The sequence below is a fragment of the Lithobates pipiens genome, unplaced genomic scaffold (assembly GCF_037356315.1).
Source record: "Lithobates pipiens isolate NorthernLeopardFrog02 unplaced genomic scaffold, aLitPip1_a1.2 Scaffold_8, whole genome shotgun sequence".
Taxonomy (NCBI): Eukaryota; Metazoa; Chordata; class Amphibia; order Anura; family Ranidae; genus Lithobates; species Lithobates pipiens.
Genome location: NW_027507903.1, coordinates 221804416 through 221821338, shown reverse-complemented (window position 1 = coordinate 221821338; position 16923 = coordinate 221804416). Strand labels below are relative to the sequence as shown.

The window sequence follows — 16923 nt, the reverse complement described above, 5'->3', positions numbered from 1 at the left end:
TATTTACAAGCAATGGGGAAAACCGCAGTGGGCCTTTTCAGTCCCAAAACAGATGGCAGTGCATTACCCCTTTGAGGAGAGTTTCCTGAAGAAACTGACATCTCCTCCGATTTGTTGACCCCCCGGTATCCAGGTTAAATAAGGTAACCATGATTCTGGTGGAAGGGACTCCTGCTTTCAAGGACCCTGCGACAGAAGGGCCAAGGCGGTTGCTCGGTCCATGTTTACCGTGGTGGGGTCAGCATTGTGGCCAGTGTTAGCCATGGCCCTGGTAACGCAGGCGCTGACTGAATGGGCTAAATTGTTTCACCGTGAATTGGAGAAGCAACAGGCTTCCCCCGGTCTTCCTCCCCTCTCTCTCCCCCCCTCCCCTTTTTTGTCTGCCCTTTTTCCCCCCCTCTCTTTCTGGCCCCTCCCCATCTCCCCCCCCCCATTTCTTCTCTCTCCACTCCCCCTCCTTTCCCCCTTCTCTTTTCTTTCTTCCCCACCCTTTTTTCTTTCCCCTCCTTTCCCCTTTTCCCTTCCTTTCCCCTCTCCTTATTTCCCCTTGCTCCTCCCCCCCCCATCCCTTTCCCCTTCTATTTCCTACCTGCAATTTCTTCTAATTTTCTTTGCTCTTGAATGGGGCTCTTATTCTATTTCTCTCTATTGGCAAAATTTTCTCTTTTCTGAGAATCCCCCTCTTACCAGCCTATCCCTAAAGGTGCATCGTTATGAGTTCCAGCCATATACTTACCATATGTTTTTGGTTAATACAATATGTTAGTTATACATACCGTATATACTCGAGTATAAGCCGAGATTTTCAGCCTCTTTTTTGAGGCTGAAAGTGCCCCCCTCAGCTTATACTCGAGTCATCGCTGTCTGCCTGCTCGATCAGCGTGTCGAGCAGACAGACAGCGGCCATTCTATAATTCAAAAGCCGCGCCTCCGGCTCCGCCTTCGCCTGTGATAGGCGGAACACTGAATTTCCCAGCAGCCTGTGTTCCGCCTATCACGGACATCGTCTCATCCTCGTACTACGGACGAGGATGAGACGATGTCCGTGATAGGCGGAACACAGGCTGCTGGGAAATTGTGTTCCGCCTATCACAGACAGGGAGGCGCGGCATTTGAACAGGGGAATGGGCGCCGACGAAGAGCGGTGATCCTGGGACAGGACCGGACGGAGGCTCGGCTCGGGACGGGACGGGACCGGACGGAGTCTCGGGACGGGACGGGACCGGACGGAGTCTCGGGACGGGACGGGACCGGACGGAGTCTCGGGACGGGACGGGACCGGACGGAGGCTCGGGACGGGACGGGACCGGACGGAGGCTCGGGACGGGACGGGACCGGACGGAGGCTCGGGACCGGACGGAGGCTCGGGACACAGGTAGGCTGGACACACAAGGCCACACACACACACACACACACACGGATGGACACACACACACACAGGGATGGATGGATGGATGGACACACACACAGGGATGGATGGATGGATGGACACACACACACACAGGGATGGATGGATGGATGGACACACACACAGGGATGGATGGATGGATGGACACACACACACAGGGATGGATGGATGGATGGACACACACACAGGGATGGACAGGCATATCTCACCCTCGGCTTATACACGAGTCAATAGGTTTCCCAGTTTTTTGGGGGTAAATTGGGGGCCTCGGCTTATACTCGGGTCGGCCTATACTCGAGTATATACGGTACTTTCGTTATCTACAGCCGTCTGTTTTTTCACCTCCCGTGTCCGCACTGGGGGTGTGACACCCTTGTCGAGGTGCCACCCGTGCCTTTTTCGTGGGATTCCTGTTACTTATGTAATTTACTCCATTTATTCAATGCCGCGAGATTGTATTGTGAATATGCTGTAGCAATTCAGTTGTGAAGAATAGAACTATGAGACTGTATTTATTCAATTTTAGATGCATCTAGATACCTCCTGAAGAAGTGACCTAGTCACGAAACTAGTAGAGGACATCGTTTGTACTTGCATCAGTTCCCCCATTCTCTACTTAATGGGGGGTAGAAAATTGTTCAAACTCAAACTGTCTATGTAATGGTGGTATAACAACCTTTGATTGGTAGTTAACTAAATTCTTTTATTTTTGTTTTCTAAATAAAATTGTATGTATTATTCTTTTACTTATCTGTGTTTAATTACTGGGTATCAAGATAGTCCTATAATCACCACAGGGGTTGCATGGTAACTTATATGGCGTAGCCCATGCCAACCCGTCCCTTTGCATTAACTTAATCAGGATGAGGATACCAATATATATATATATATATATATATATATATATATATATATATATATATATATTAAATCTCTAACCCCTTGTGAGGAATTATACTCTTTATATCTATGGGGGCATTATCGCCTGATTTATGCCTCTTCACCCCCCCCCCCCCCAACTCAAAGTTCGACTGCGTGTGCTTCGCAGAGTGGAGTCAGAGGGGATTCCGGTGATTCTGATTGCCCCAGATTGGCCTCGCCGACCGTGGTACACTGACGTAGTACGAATAGTGGCGGCTGTTCCTTGGTGGCTGCTGATGCCAGAGGACCTTCTGTCGCAAGGTCCAATATTTCATCCTGCTTTATCGGCATGGCTGTTTGAAAGCCAGGTGCTACGGGACCGAGGTCTGTCAGATTCGGTAATATCCACTATGTTGAGAGCACTGAAGTCATCTTCTTGGAAGATTTATCATCGTACGTGGAAGGCCTACATCTCCATGAGTGAGGAGATGGGGTGGTGTCCACGTACATATTCACTTTCCAGGATCCTGCTGTTTTTGCAGCGAGAAGTGGATCAGAAACTTGCAATTAAGCACCATTAAGGGGCAGATATCAGCTTTGACTGTCTTTTTTTCAGCGATCCTTGGCAGCTCATTCATTGGTGAGTAAGTTTGTTCAGGGGGTTCGACATGTGGCCCCTCCGGTTTGGCCACCGCTACGTCTGTAGGATTTGAATCTGGTGCTCTCGGTGCTTCAGAAACCGGCGTTTGAAAACATTAGGGATGTTCCCTTATTGACACTCTCTCAGAAGGTGGTCTTTCTAGTGGCCATTACATCTGCCAGGAGGGTTTCTGAGTTGGGGGCCTTGTCTTGCAAGTCTCCCTGCTTGATCCTCTACAAGGATAAAGCGGTGTTGTGTCCGCAGTCTTCGTTTTTTCCAAAGATTCTTTCAGCCTTTCATCTAAATGAGAACATTGTGCTTCTGTCCTTATGTCCTCAGCCGTCACACCCTAAAGAGGTGGCTTTGCATTCCCTGGACGTGGTCCGGGCTCTGCCGGTGTATCTGTCTGCTAGGGCTCCTTTTCGGAGGACAGACTCACTGTAATGGTGGCTGGTCCAAAGAAGGGACTGGCGGTCTCATCGGCCCCATCTTTTGGTGGGTCAGACAGACTGTAGTTCAGGCTTATGCCATAAGCGGACGGGCACCTCCCTTTAATGTCACAGCACATTCTACAAGAGCAATTGGTACTCCTCCGTTGAGCTCTGGCTTTTTTGGGTGGAGTTATTGTTGTTTGCTTTTCCCACCTCTGACACTGGCTTGGGGACGACCCTAAGGTCAAGAAGAGCTGCTGTGTCCGTCAATGAACGATAGAGAAAATAGGATTTTTGTACTCACCGTAAAATTCTTTTCTCTGAAGTTCATTGACAGACAAAGCACCCACCCTTCCTATTTCTGTTTGTACTGCTTTTGACGAACTGAGCTGCTGGATGCAGTGTGAGTGGTTATAGCCAGTAGAACCGCCCCCTGGGGGGTACTGTGCAAGTGTTGCTGTTTTTAACACTTTCTGCCTAGTCCTCTCCTAAAGGGGCAATATAACCCTAAGGTCAAGAAGAGCTGCTGTGTCTGTCAATGAATTTCAGAGAAAGGGATTTTATGGTGAGTACAAAAATCCTATTTTTTCTCATATTACTTAATTTTGGTAAAGCTAAAGGAGATTTTACAGACTTTTTATTTCCCGATTGTATAGTGTATGGCCAGCTTGTCCCAGAGTAAGAGGTGAGCAAATTGGAACAAATGTGACAACTGTGTAACATGGAAGCTGGCCTCATTTTTGGGAGATTTCCTCATTTCCTGTTGTGTATTCACAAAAGGAAATTAAGGGAAATTGCCGCAGTGGGACAAAGACTGCAAAAAAAACCCTGATACAGTTTGCCCATCTCTACTGTATTCAAAAATATAAAAAAAAGTTTTGGTTTTGTTTACTTTTCAGTTGTAGTTAATAATGATGTAATACTTTAAGTATTATGATGCAGAATTGCCTAAGAAAATGTTTTTCCTTTTTATATTTTTTATTTGGTTTCTCTCTTACTTGGAGTGTTTTTAAAACATTTCTGTTAACAGTGCTTCTTTTGCATTGCAGTTAATACTAAAGGATGTGGATTCGTTGTTGTATGTTGACACAGACATACTGTTCTTGCGTCCTATGGATGATATTTGGTCTTTCTTGAATGAATTTAATTCTACACAGATTGCTGCTATGGCTCCTGAACACGAAGAGCCCCGCATAGGATGGTATAACCGCTTTGCTCGGCATCCTTATTATGGAAAGACTGGCATTAACTCTGGAGTTATGTTAATGAACATGACTCGTATTCGAATGAAACACTTTAAGGCAAGTATATATGCTGTTTCTGACATTTCTCCCGAACTAAGTAATCCTGTTCTACGTTTTATTAAAGCAATTTTTTTTACAGCTTTCATTTTTTGTTACTGGAACTTGGTGAAAAGGTAAATTGCAAAGAAAACCAAAAAGTGATTTCAAGCCTAGGAATTGTAAAATAGGAGACACATATGTTGGGTGTATACAATGTTTATAGGAAGCTGTATACCCATCAGTGTTCTATGAAGTACAACTAAAAATGGGATATTTATCAGAATCCAGACATTAAAGAGGGATTTCACTGAAAAAAAAAATATTAAAAGCCAGCACCTATAAATACTACCGCTGCTGACTTTTAATAAATGGACACTCACCTGTCCCAGGGTCCAGCGATGTCGGCAGCCGAGGCCGATCGATCGCTCAGCTCTCGGCTGCTGCCGCCGCCATTCTAGGTGAGGGAATCAGGAAGTGAAGCATTGCGGCTTCACTTCCCGGTTCCCTACTGTGCATGCACGAGTCGCGCAGCGCAATAGGAATGGTCCGTGCTGTCTCTGGGACCCGTGTGTGTCCCAGCAGACAGCGCGCCGGGACAGGAAGAGGCATAGACTCCCGTGGGAGTCTATGCCCAGAAGTGGGTGCAAATACCTGTCTTAGACAGGTATCTGCACCCCCCCCCCCCCCCCGAAAGGTGCCAATTGTGACACCGGAGGGGGAGGGTTCCGATGAGCGGAAATTCCACTTTAGGGTGGAACCCCGTTTTAAGACCTCATTGTTTTACACAAATTCACTTCAAAGCATCCCATGCTGGGGTATGCAATGAAGGGAGGCCAATACTTAATTTCTCAGGAAAATTCAAGTCAATCTCTGGCTCACAAAGATTTGCATTAAAGGGGGCTGACTTAAGGCAAAGTATGGGGAAATTAACCAATCAGAAGTCACGCTATGCCAACCAACGAGGCATCAGGCTGTATTGATATACATAGACTAGATGGGGGGAAACACGCTCTTTATGGTAGAGCAGCCATCAGAATGGGACCTTGGTGGGTAATTATGGGAAAGGTCTGCCCTTTTACTTGTAACTAAATATGTTTGTAAATGTTTTAAGGAATATACTCTGTATTCCTTCATGTAACTCTCTTATTTTAACCTAATATTTCTTTATTGGTGTAGACTATAGATAGATTTTTGTGTATTAGATAGACTTTAAACTACTTACCAATAAATATTGTTATTGTGTTAAAGCTTTCTCTCCTGGTCAAAGAACTCTCATTTAACCCACCTCATATGTTTGAGTTATTAAATCTTAAATATAATAAACGGGTAACATAACATCTGTTCTGTAGGTGGATTTTTTTTCCTGTCGTTATTGAACAACTGCATAGACTTGGGGGATTAATCTCTTTTATTTCCACCCAGAAAGGTGAAATTTGTGTAGTGTTTTTCATGTCCCTACTGTTTTACAGTATGGAATTTTTGAAAACTCCTGTCTCGTTTTACTTGCGGTCTATGTGCCCACTTTTTTTGCTAGAATATTCCTTAGAACCCCCAAATATTATATAAGCAAAGGCCCTAGAGAGTAAAATGGTGTTGCATTTTTTTTCTGTCATCAATACACAATGAATTTTAGTGAACTCAAACATAATATATTACCAATTTTGTGGTAAAATATAAATGATGATGTTACACTGAGTAAAAAAAAATACAAAACATGTCATGCTTTAAAATTGCACACACTCATGGAATGGCGTAAAAATCACGGTTTTTTTAATTTATTCATAGGTAATGCTTTAAAAGCCTTTGCAGGTTACCAGTTTGGATTTACACAGGTCTGGTGCTAGAATTATTGCTCTCTGACAGTCGTGGTGATCGACATGTAGGTTAGGAGTACTTTTACATGAAAGAGAATCGCCGGTCCTAAAAATTTATACCGGAATCATGATTGTAGCCTCGACCATGATCCCAGTATAACCGTGTGCTTACTGCGATGTGTGTGTGTATATATATATATATATATATATATAATGTATATATGTGTGTGTGTATGTGTGTATATATATATATATATATATATATATATATATATATATATATATAATATTATACTGTGGCCGGTAGGAAAGCAGTTAACATTTACTTTACGTTTGTTAATCTGCCAGTCATTTACTTTACGTTTGTTAATCTGCCAGTCATTGAGATTGCACAATAAAATTTCAGTGTATATCATAAAAGAATTTGATAGTCACAAGCCAGTCTTCTACTTAGTTTATTAACGTAAAAAAAAAAAAAATCTCTCTCCTGAGCTCCTTCAATACCGGGCCTATTCTGGCACTCCTCTCCTAAAATTACTCACAACCCCAAAACATTATATATATATATATATATATATATATATATATCTCAGACACCCTAGGGCAGTGATGGCGAACCTTGGCACCCCAGATGTTTTAGAACTACATTTCCCATGATGCTCATGCACTCTGCCGTGTCATTGAGCAACATGGGAAATGTAGTTCCAAAACATCTGGGGTGCCAAGGTTCGCCATCACTGCCCTAGGGAATAAAATGGCGGTCATTACGACTTTTTATCTCACACGGTATTTGCGCAGTCATTTTTCACTTTTTTTTTATCACTTTTATTCCTATTACAAGGAATGTTAACATCCCTTGTAAGAGGAATCTATCGTGACAGGTCCTCTTTATGGAGAGATGCTGGGGTCAATAAGACCCCACATCTCTTCTCCAGGCTGTAAAGCATGCTGACCGCCACGATCGCGGCTTTGTTTACATGCGGGGTCTGGGCCTGACATAAAGGTCGTGCCTGGGCCTCCAACGGCCACAGAGATGACTGGTGACCATCTGGTCACCGGAAATCTATATGGTCGTCATCCGGCAGCGTCCGATTCTTTCTCTGAGTCCCCAATGGCATGGGAGAGCCCAGAACAGCACCGGATGGCCGTGGGAGGGGGGGGGAGTCCCCTCCCGTCACCTATAAGAATGATCAAGCTGCGGAACTGCCACTATCATTCTTATCGTGCACAGAATCGCTGCCTGCATATAATATCTGAATGATGCCTGTAGCTGCAGGCATCATTCAGATATCCCCGCACAAAGTCAAGGAGAATGGACTTTACTTGTAGAAAGGAGGACAGTGATATTTATAACAATGCAAATTTTTATTCAATGAAGTTAAAACTACATTTATAAAAGAAAGGGGTAATATGTGCAAAAAAAAACCCTATAAATCTGCATCTCTCTGTTAGTACCACATTACATAGTATTCAAGATTGCACCATTCACATATCATATGGTCCACAAGGTTGACGCGCTTTGCTTAAAGCTTTTTTAGGAACTTTTCATTGGGATCTAGTGAGGGAGCAGACATAACTAGATAGGAAATCACTTCAGTTACATAATTCTATATATCAGTATCGCTTCTTTTTTTAGTCTTTGCAATAGCTTGGTAGGATGTGGTATACAAGTACATCTCAAAAAATGTGAATATCAAAAAGTTAATTTAAGTCCATTCAAAAAGTGAAACTCATATTATAGATATTCATTACATACAGAGTGATAAGATTTCAAGAATTTATTTCTTTTAATTTTGATGATTATGGCTTACAGCTAGTAAAAACCCCAAATTCAGTATCTCAGAAAGTTATAATATTTTTAAAAAGTTTAATATTGTAGACTCGTGGTGTCACACTCTAATCAGCTAATTAACTCAAAACATCAACAAAGGTTTCCTGAGCCTTTAAATTGTATTTGTCTGGTTCAGCGGGTTACACAATCATTGGGAAGACTGCTGACTTGACAGCTGTCCAGAAGACAGTCATGGACACCCTCCACAAGGAGGGTAAGTCACAAAAGGTGATCTTTAAAGAAGCTTGCTGTTCAGAGTGCTTTATCCAAGCATATTAATATAAAGTTGAGTGGAAGGAAAAGATGTGGTAGAAAAAGGTGCACATGTAACAGGGATAACTGTAGCCTTGAGAGTATTGTAAGCAAGGACCATTTAAAAATTTGGGGGAGAGAATCACACGAAGTGGACTATGACTGCTGTCAGTGCTTCAAGAGCCAACACACACAACATATCCAGGACATGGGCTACAGATGTTGCATTCCTTGTGTCAAGCCACTCCTGAACCAGAGACCATGTCAGAAGTGTCTTATCTGGGTTAAGGAGAGAAAGGACTGGACTGTTGCTCAGTGTTTCAAAGTCCTCTTTTTGGATTAAAGTAAATTTTGGATTGCATTTGGAAATCACGGTCCCAGAGTCTGGGGGAAGAATGGAAGAGACACAGGATCCAAGTTGCATGAGGTGCAGTATGAAGTTTGCACAGTCCGTGATGATTTCGGGGGCCATGTCATCTGATGGTGTTGGTCCGCTGTGTTTTATCAAGTCCAAAGTCAGCGCAGCCCTCTAGCAGGAAATTCTAGAGCACTTAATGCTTCCCTCTGCTGACCAGCTTTATGGAGATGCTGATTTCATTTTCCAGCAGGACTTGGCACCTGCCAAAACCAATACCAATACCTGGTTTAATGATCATGATATCACTGTGCTTGATTGGCCAGCAAACGCGCCTGACCTAAACCCTTATAGAGAATCTGTGGGGTATTGTCAAAAGGAAGATGAGACACCAGACCCAACAATGCAAACGAGCTGAAGGCTGCTATCAAAGCCACCTGGGCTTCCATAGCACCTCACCGTTTCCACAGGCTGATTGCCTCCATGCCACGCTGCATTGATGTAGCAATTCATGCAAAAAGCCCCGACCAAGTATTGAGTGTATGCTATACTGCACATGGACATATTTTTCAACAAGCCAACATTTCTGTATTAAAAACCCTTTTTTTATTGGTCTTATGTAAAAAACACATTTTCTGAGACACTACATTTTGAGATTTCACTAACTGTGTAAGCCATAATCATCAAAATTAAAAGGAAAATGCTTGAAATCTATCACTCTGTGTAATAAATCGAATGTAATGTAATGAATCACTTTTTGAATTGAGTGCGGTATCCGATTCTTTTTTGATACACGTTTCAGGTGGTGGGGACAAACACAATACTTTAGTGCTAGCATCCGTAGTGGAGGGGTGGAGCTGATTAGAGATCTACAGTAGAACATTGTGGGATGAAATTGGAGTGCTCATCACAACTAGTTTAAAAGCAAATAATGTGAAAATTATGCATATGACATGACTTTCAATCAAATGACTGACTTGTGATTGGCAGGTACTATATATCCATGAAACTAGGAGAGACAATATAGTTTCTGTAGCAGTAGACCTCTGTTCATAATGGGCTGAATTTTATTTAAAAAACAAATCTCTCTCTCTATAGCCATATCTATATATATATATATATATATATATATATATATATATATATATATATATATATATATATCTCTATCCTGCATACTAGTGTGCTTGACAATCTTTGGTCTTGCCACAGTTCGCTTTTCACAGTAGTTATGGAGATGTTTGATAGTCCACATGTCCTCGTGTTTTGTTGCCTTTTCCAGCACAGGCAAAATGTTTAAGCCCGGGTTCACACCATTGCGAATTGGATGTGGGATCTCCACACCCAATTCGCAATAGCAGGAGATTTTGGCTGGCTCTGTATGCTCACATATCTCAGCAGTGGGTCCGTGCGGGTCTCTCTGTGTCTTCTGGTCCGTTTCAGGCCTGAATTCAGCCCAAAATTCAGGCTAAAATCGGACCTGTAATGGTGAACCAGCACGCATCGGTTCCCTGCTGTGATCTGCATGCGGCTCATATGTGAACCAAACCTAAAGACAAACCAATGATTTTGGTAGAATCTTTTCACACCAATGTGTGACATTACATTTGAAAGAATTCTCACATGCTGTGCTTTGCACTTGACTGCCGTTTGCCATTCCAGTCAGCACAATTGTAAAACACCCGGATGCACCCCAATTTAGGTGTTTCGTTGAGGCTAAACTCTGTTTTTTTTTTATTAAAGGCGCTGATTTTTGATTCACCTTGCAGTTGTAAGAACTGTAGCTAAATATTCAACTGTGTAGTTTATAGGAATGTCCAGAAGGTGGTGCTGTGAGAGCATATCATGATTCATGTTCTTGCTGCCATTATGAACACTGCATGTCTCTTTTTCACTAGCATTGTAATAATGTAAGGTTGGTAGAGGCCTAATATGCTTGATGGACATTGTATTACATTAGTTGTGAGTGAACACACTGCTACGTACAAATATAGTTCAGCTTTTTTTATTTAACTGCATTCAGTTATTATAATGATACCTTTTGAAGTGCTTAGGTACACAGAGCTAGTAGGTTCACAGAAGCGCTTGTAGCCTAATATACATTTACTATTTATATAAGGCTCCGTGCACACTAGCTTAAAAATCTCTACTTTTGCCTGTAGAAGCAGCTCAATGTTTTCCTATATGTCCATGCAGGGAAAACCCCTTCTGGTTTGCTCTTCTAATTGAAGTTTTCTGTAAAAAAAATAAAAAAATAAAAAAAAAAAAACGCCTAAAAGTGTACAAAAATAATTTTTTTTTTTTTTTTTTTTTAAGCCCAGTGTGCACGGAGCCTAAATATGCAGATATCTGTCAGTTTCATTGGAATAACATTCAGCTATTGCTTTACATTGCAATGAGAAAGGTGTGTAATTGTTCCCATCGTTCAGTAGTCACAGAAAAGCGCATTTTGGTTTTGCTGATCAGAGAAGCTGGTTCAGCCTTTTCAGGAGGTGCCACAGTTTAGACTTAACTTCTGTAGGAAACTGTGATGTGCTTTGCTATATAGTTTAATATATTTTGACATTTTGTAGACAATGTCTAATACAAAAATCTTTATACAGTCGTCTTTTAATTTTCATCCACAGAATGACATGACAACTGTTCGTCTGCATTGGGGAGAAATCCTGATGCCATTGCTGAAAAAGTACAAGTTAAATATAACTTGGGGGGATCAGGATCTGCTCAATATTATCTTCTCTCACAACCCAGGTACTTTTCTCTGAAAATCAATTTTTACATTTGTATTTTCTGTTTAAATCGAACGCATTCCTGTTACTTGGCTCTCTTTATTTTTGAGATACGTTTTCTGCTACTGGTACCATACATTTATTTGATGTTTTATGCAACACAGATGAAGAATTAAGATTTGATTAACAAAGTCTAATTCAGTCAGATTTTTTGTTTTAAACAGTCATTTGCTTTGATGGGATCTGCAATGTAGAATTGCAGATCCCATCAATGTTGAATGTAGATTTACCCTAAGTTCACATCTATGTGGTTGATGCCTTTTACTGGCGTGTTTTGCAATACCTTTTGCCTGTTTGCATGCAGTTTTCATACGTTTTGCGTTTGTGGTTTTTTAGTTTTTTTTTCTTTAACAAACTGTGAATAACTAGTTAAAGAGCGGGCCGGGAAGCCGGCCGCTGTGTTCTTAAGGTGGATGTAAACCCTCACATAGACACAGTGAATTGAACAGCCTCAGATGGCACACAGAGATGAACCCAATCTCCCCACATTTGTTTTATTTGTATATCTGCTGTCTTCAGCTTTCATGCACATGGTGTTAGAAATCTTGTTTTCTCTTTTAGTAGTGGGAGGGGAGAGCTGTGTGAGAGCTATTTAGAGGAAAGGTACACCCCCCCCTCCACATAGGCACAAAAAAACTTGCAGAGCTGTGAATAGACAAGGTCTCTGATTATCTATCTCTAAGTTTCTCCCCAACAAATTTACAGCTGTTTTTATATCTCCTGTGTGTGCTTGTCAGAAATTGTCATGCTGATAACAGAGGACCGGAGCATCAGAAAGAACAAAAGATTATACCGCACACATACAAAAATGTCATTTAAATCCTACAACGCTATTTAAAGCATCTGAACATATTAAGCAAATAAACAAATATGGGGATTTGGTTACGCCATAGGGGCCATACAGTACTTATGCCCACTACTGCGTCAAAGTACACAATTTTCAGTGGGTCTTACATTATTCATAAAATGAAAGAATCCCACTTCTCAACCATGGAAGAAATACACTGCTCTTTATGGGAGAACTAAAAGGACTCTTCCTATTATTCAGGTGGACACTAATTAGAAACTGGTGGGGGATGATGGGGTGCTCCATCCCAAGGGTCAAGACCCATATAACAGACAAAGGCTTGAGGGGCACACTCTATCCATCACATTAAAGATGGTGCTGCTGGTGGCATATCCAAGATAGCCATCGGAGCAGCAGCACATTGAGAGAGCTCTGGACTCAATCTACCACTAGCTGATCTTTTCCTTGCAGATCGTGCCTCAAAAACCACCTGCAGTGCCCAATCTTCTCGCCGGAAATAGAATGACCAAAGGCAGGAAGTCCTTTGCCAATATGGCGATGCAGACGGAGGACTTTGAGCCTGTGCTGCTGGAGAAGACCAACTTCACTGCCCTCATGCAGGGGATCACGGACTGCAAGACTACCCTCACGGGGAAAATCTACTCCCTACAGATGGCGGTTGAGTGGGTGACTCGGAGGACTTGCTACAGGGTCACACAGCAGATCTGCCTGCCTTAAAGACTAAGATAAAGTCCCTTGAATCTAGAGCAGAGGACGCTGAAACTAGAAATGGGAACAACCTCCACATCATGGGTTTACCAGAAGGGGCAGAGGGGTCTGATCCCACGGCATTCACAGAACACCTACTCTGATCCCCCAGGCCTCATTCCTGGCCTACTTTGTGGTGGAATGGGCACACAGGATGCCTGCGACACGAGGCCCTCCAGGGGGCCCGCCTCGCCCCTTCATACTGCGGCTCCTTAATTTCCGTGACAGAGATCTTGTATTGTGAGAGGCCAGGAAAATGTACACCCTGCGATATGAAGCTACTAAACGAATGATTTTCCTGGATTACTCGGTTGATACCCAAATGCTGAAATGAATCTACAATCAAGTCAAACTCAACCTCAGGAATAAAAAAAGATCAAACCTAGTATGCTATTCCCAGCAAGATTGAGGGTGCAGGATGGAGAAACAGTCCGTTTCTTCTCATCCCGATTATGCCTCTGGATGGCTTGAAACTCTCCCTAGAGAATGAGACTTCTTATGTCCCATACTTTGCCTGGATGCTATTCAATCCTTATAGTAAGTAAACCGTGGAACTGATTAGCCCCTGTTGTACTTTTTTTTCCATGTTGCCATGAGAGTTCGGGGCTTTACTGGTGACCCGACTAGGACTTCTGCTTACCGACCTATTCCTTGGCTAGATATGACTGCGCTGGCTTTGAAGTCTCTACAATTCCTCCACACCTGAATAAGCACTATTCTGAGCGATTCCCAGCTCTGCAGAGAACCTATGCTGTGGTAAATGTCACATATAATCTCATGTTGCTGGAATGGCGGCTTTGTGTACACAAGTTTGATTTCCCTACAGACTTTTGGGGTATCTAAAATCCCGGCCACCTTTCAGCTTTTGTTGTGGCCCAGCAGACATTGTTCCAGTTTGTAACATGTTCTAAGTATAGTGCACCCAGAACTTGCTGGGTGATCCCCTGATCTGCAGGAACAGTTTACCCTATTTTATTTTCCGGGCGGACTCTCCTATGGATGGACTGTGATAGCTTATTACTGCTATCACTTCTGGTTCTCCATTGTGCGCATTCCCAATTGTCAGTTGCCATATTTGGTTTTGGGAACAAAGCGCACCCTGGTTTGAAGGGGCATGGGATGGGGGGGTTTTGGTTCTAGTTCTTTATTTCTTTTTATGTTTTATGATGTTTTTTGTCTAAGGCACACAACCTTGCTATATGTCTACTAATGAGGAATGGGCGATTCTGCTCACCCCCCAAAACTGACTGTCATATTAAGCTCATGATGTGTTGTACATTTGCTTACAGCAGGTCTAAGGTGGGGATAGGGAGTATAATTATAAAGATGGTGCTGCTGGTGGCATACCCAATATGGCTTCTATTTTTGTAATTGCCTGAAATGTCAAGGGCCTGGACTCCAATATTAAGCGCTCCCTTACTTTTAATTACTTGAAAAAGTACCACCCCCATATCTGCATTCTGCACGAAACACACTTAGTGGGGAGCAGAACACTGGCGCTTAAAAAACCCTTGGTAGGCTCATACTATAATTTTACTTACTCCTCTTACTCGAGGGGGCTCAGTGTTTTGGTTCACAAATCTTTGCACGTTAACCTCCTTGATCTCTGCCTGGATACTGAGGGACGTTATGTTGTGCTCCATGTGATTTGTGATCGGCTTGAGCTGGTGCTTGTGGGTATTTTAATATACTTCTCCGTACAATATATTGTGAAAAATTGCACAAATTATGGTGCAATATCCAGCTGTGCATATCTTATTGGCCGGAGATTTTAATCTGTCCCGTGTCTCCATAGGTGCAGTCATATGGGCTGTGTGGCACTGGAGACATCTGAAAGCGACTGTTTACCTGTTAATCTAGCACTTATGCCACCTTATCCCGTATAGATCTTATTCATGTGAATAACCCTCTGTTGTCTCATGCTCTGTCTGGATGTCTCCATCTTGCTCCGAGGTATCTCAGATCATGCCCCCATACTCCTGAAGCTTAGAACAGATTCTGTCTCTGGTCCCTGCCTGTGGTGACTGTCTTGCTTCTGGGTGTTGGATGAGAGGATGACTCTCTTGATGACCTCTGAACTAGTGGAATTCTGGTTGCATAACCGGGGAACAGCAAGCTCAGCAACGGTCTGGGACGCCTTCAAGGCCCACACTAAAGGCCAGTACCAATTTATTATCGGCAAGGTCAGGAGGGAGTCATCTCAAGCTCTTGAAGAGGAGGAGGCCAAGTTACAAGAGATGGAAGCTCAATATGTGAACACTAGAACACAAAACGAGAGACCTACAGGTGCTGTACAAAGAAATAGCTGTCCTCCATATCGCCTCCTCCCGGAATCTCCTCTTATCTCAGTCTCAGAGGAGTTTTGAGCAGAGGGAGAGAATGGGTAGAATTCTGGCCTGGCTTGCTAGAGAGCGCTCCAGTATCACTCGCATAGCACACATTAGAGATAACGATGGGAAATTGATGGCCTACAGGCCGAATTCTACAGAACTTATGCTGAAGTTATAGCCTCTCACTTCCATGCACTGCTGCAGACTGTGTTGAAGAAAGACCCTATCCCTTTCTCTATGACAGAAGCGGTAATTGTTGTGGTGCCCAAACTGGAGAAGGACCCCGAATTATGTGCGTCTTACCGCCCAGTCTCGCTGCTCCAATGTAGATTCTCAACTATTTACCAAAATTCTTGGTAACTGTCTTAATTCGGTGATACTGTCCTTGGTACGTGGAGATCAGACTGGGTTCATGGCAAGGGTACTGATATCAATATCTGTCACCTATATGCTAATATTGATCTCCTCAGGATAATCCCTCCTCAGTAGTTGTGGCCTGGCTTGATGCAGAGAAGGCCTTTGACTCCGAGTGGGGCTTCCTATGTCAAGTGTTAAAGAGATTTTATTTTGGTCCCCAATTTATCACATGGATACAGTTGCTCTGTATGTCCGCCACAGCTAGCTCCTTTTTTATTAAACTGGATTAAACTGTTACCAATTTCATTTGAGCTGGATCAACTCCTAGAATAGCGAAATCTACCCTGCAGCTGCCGTTATCACTGAGAGATTTGCAAAAAACAAGGAGTAAGGCACCTCCTGGGTGTAGACGTTTAAAACTTTTAATAGTGCATAAGGTAATTAACTCACATTTAAGTGGAAAGTATAGGCATGTGGGTCCCAACAAGGTTATGTTCTGGTATGGACGGTCCTGCTATTCCCGGTCCATCACGCTCAGGTGCTTACTGGATAGAGTCTCTGGGAGGTTTGGCATTGCCCTTCTTTTTATTATTGGGCGGCGGTCTTGGTGACGGTTTGGTGGTGGTTTGAACAGCTTAAGACTAACCCACCAGTTAATCTGGGGGCAGCTATCCTAGGATCATATTCTACTCTGAGCAATCTAGTATTCAGAGGCCCGAAGGCACATGCCAACGTAACCATGCCAATGTCTACCATTAGTGTTGCTTGCTCACTCATTCCCTCACTTTCCTGACCTCCCATGCTGCATGCTCTGATAAGGCTCCAGTAGCCGACCTGCTGCTTAAAGGGGTTGTAAAGCTTTGTTTTTTATTTTCTAAATAGGTTCCTTTAAGCTAGTGCATTGTTGGTTCACTTACCTTTTCCTTCGATTTCCCTTCTAAATGTTTTTTTTTTCTTTGTCTGAATTTCTCACTTCCTGTTTCTCCTCAGTAAACTTCACACCATCCGAGTGGTGTT

General features: G+C 42.9%; 1 protein-coding gene across 2 annotated transcripts in view; it reads left to right on the top strand.

The window, feature by feature from the left end:
* The window catches only part of GXYLT1 (glucoside xylosyltransferase 1), a 71723-nt gene that overhangs the window by 33056 nt on the left and 21744 nt on the right, over positions 1-16923 (top strand). For both annotated transcript variants that reach the window (XM_077472459.1, XM_077472458.1), the window contains 2 exons: positions 4390-4641; positions 11503-11626. In XM_077472459.1, the coding sequence (XP_077328585.1) occupies positions 4390-4641; positions 11503-11626 (376 nt within the window). The remainder of the gene's footprint in view (positions 1-4389; positions 4642-11502; positions 11627-16923) is intronic.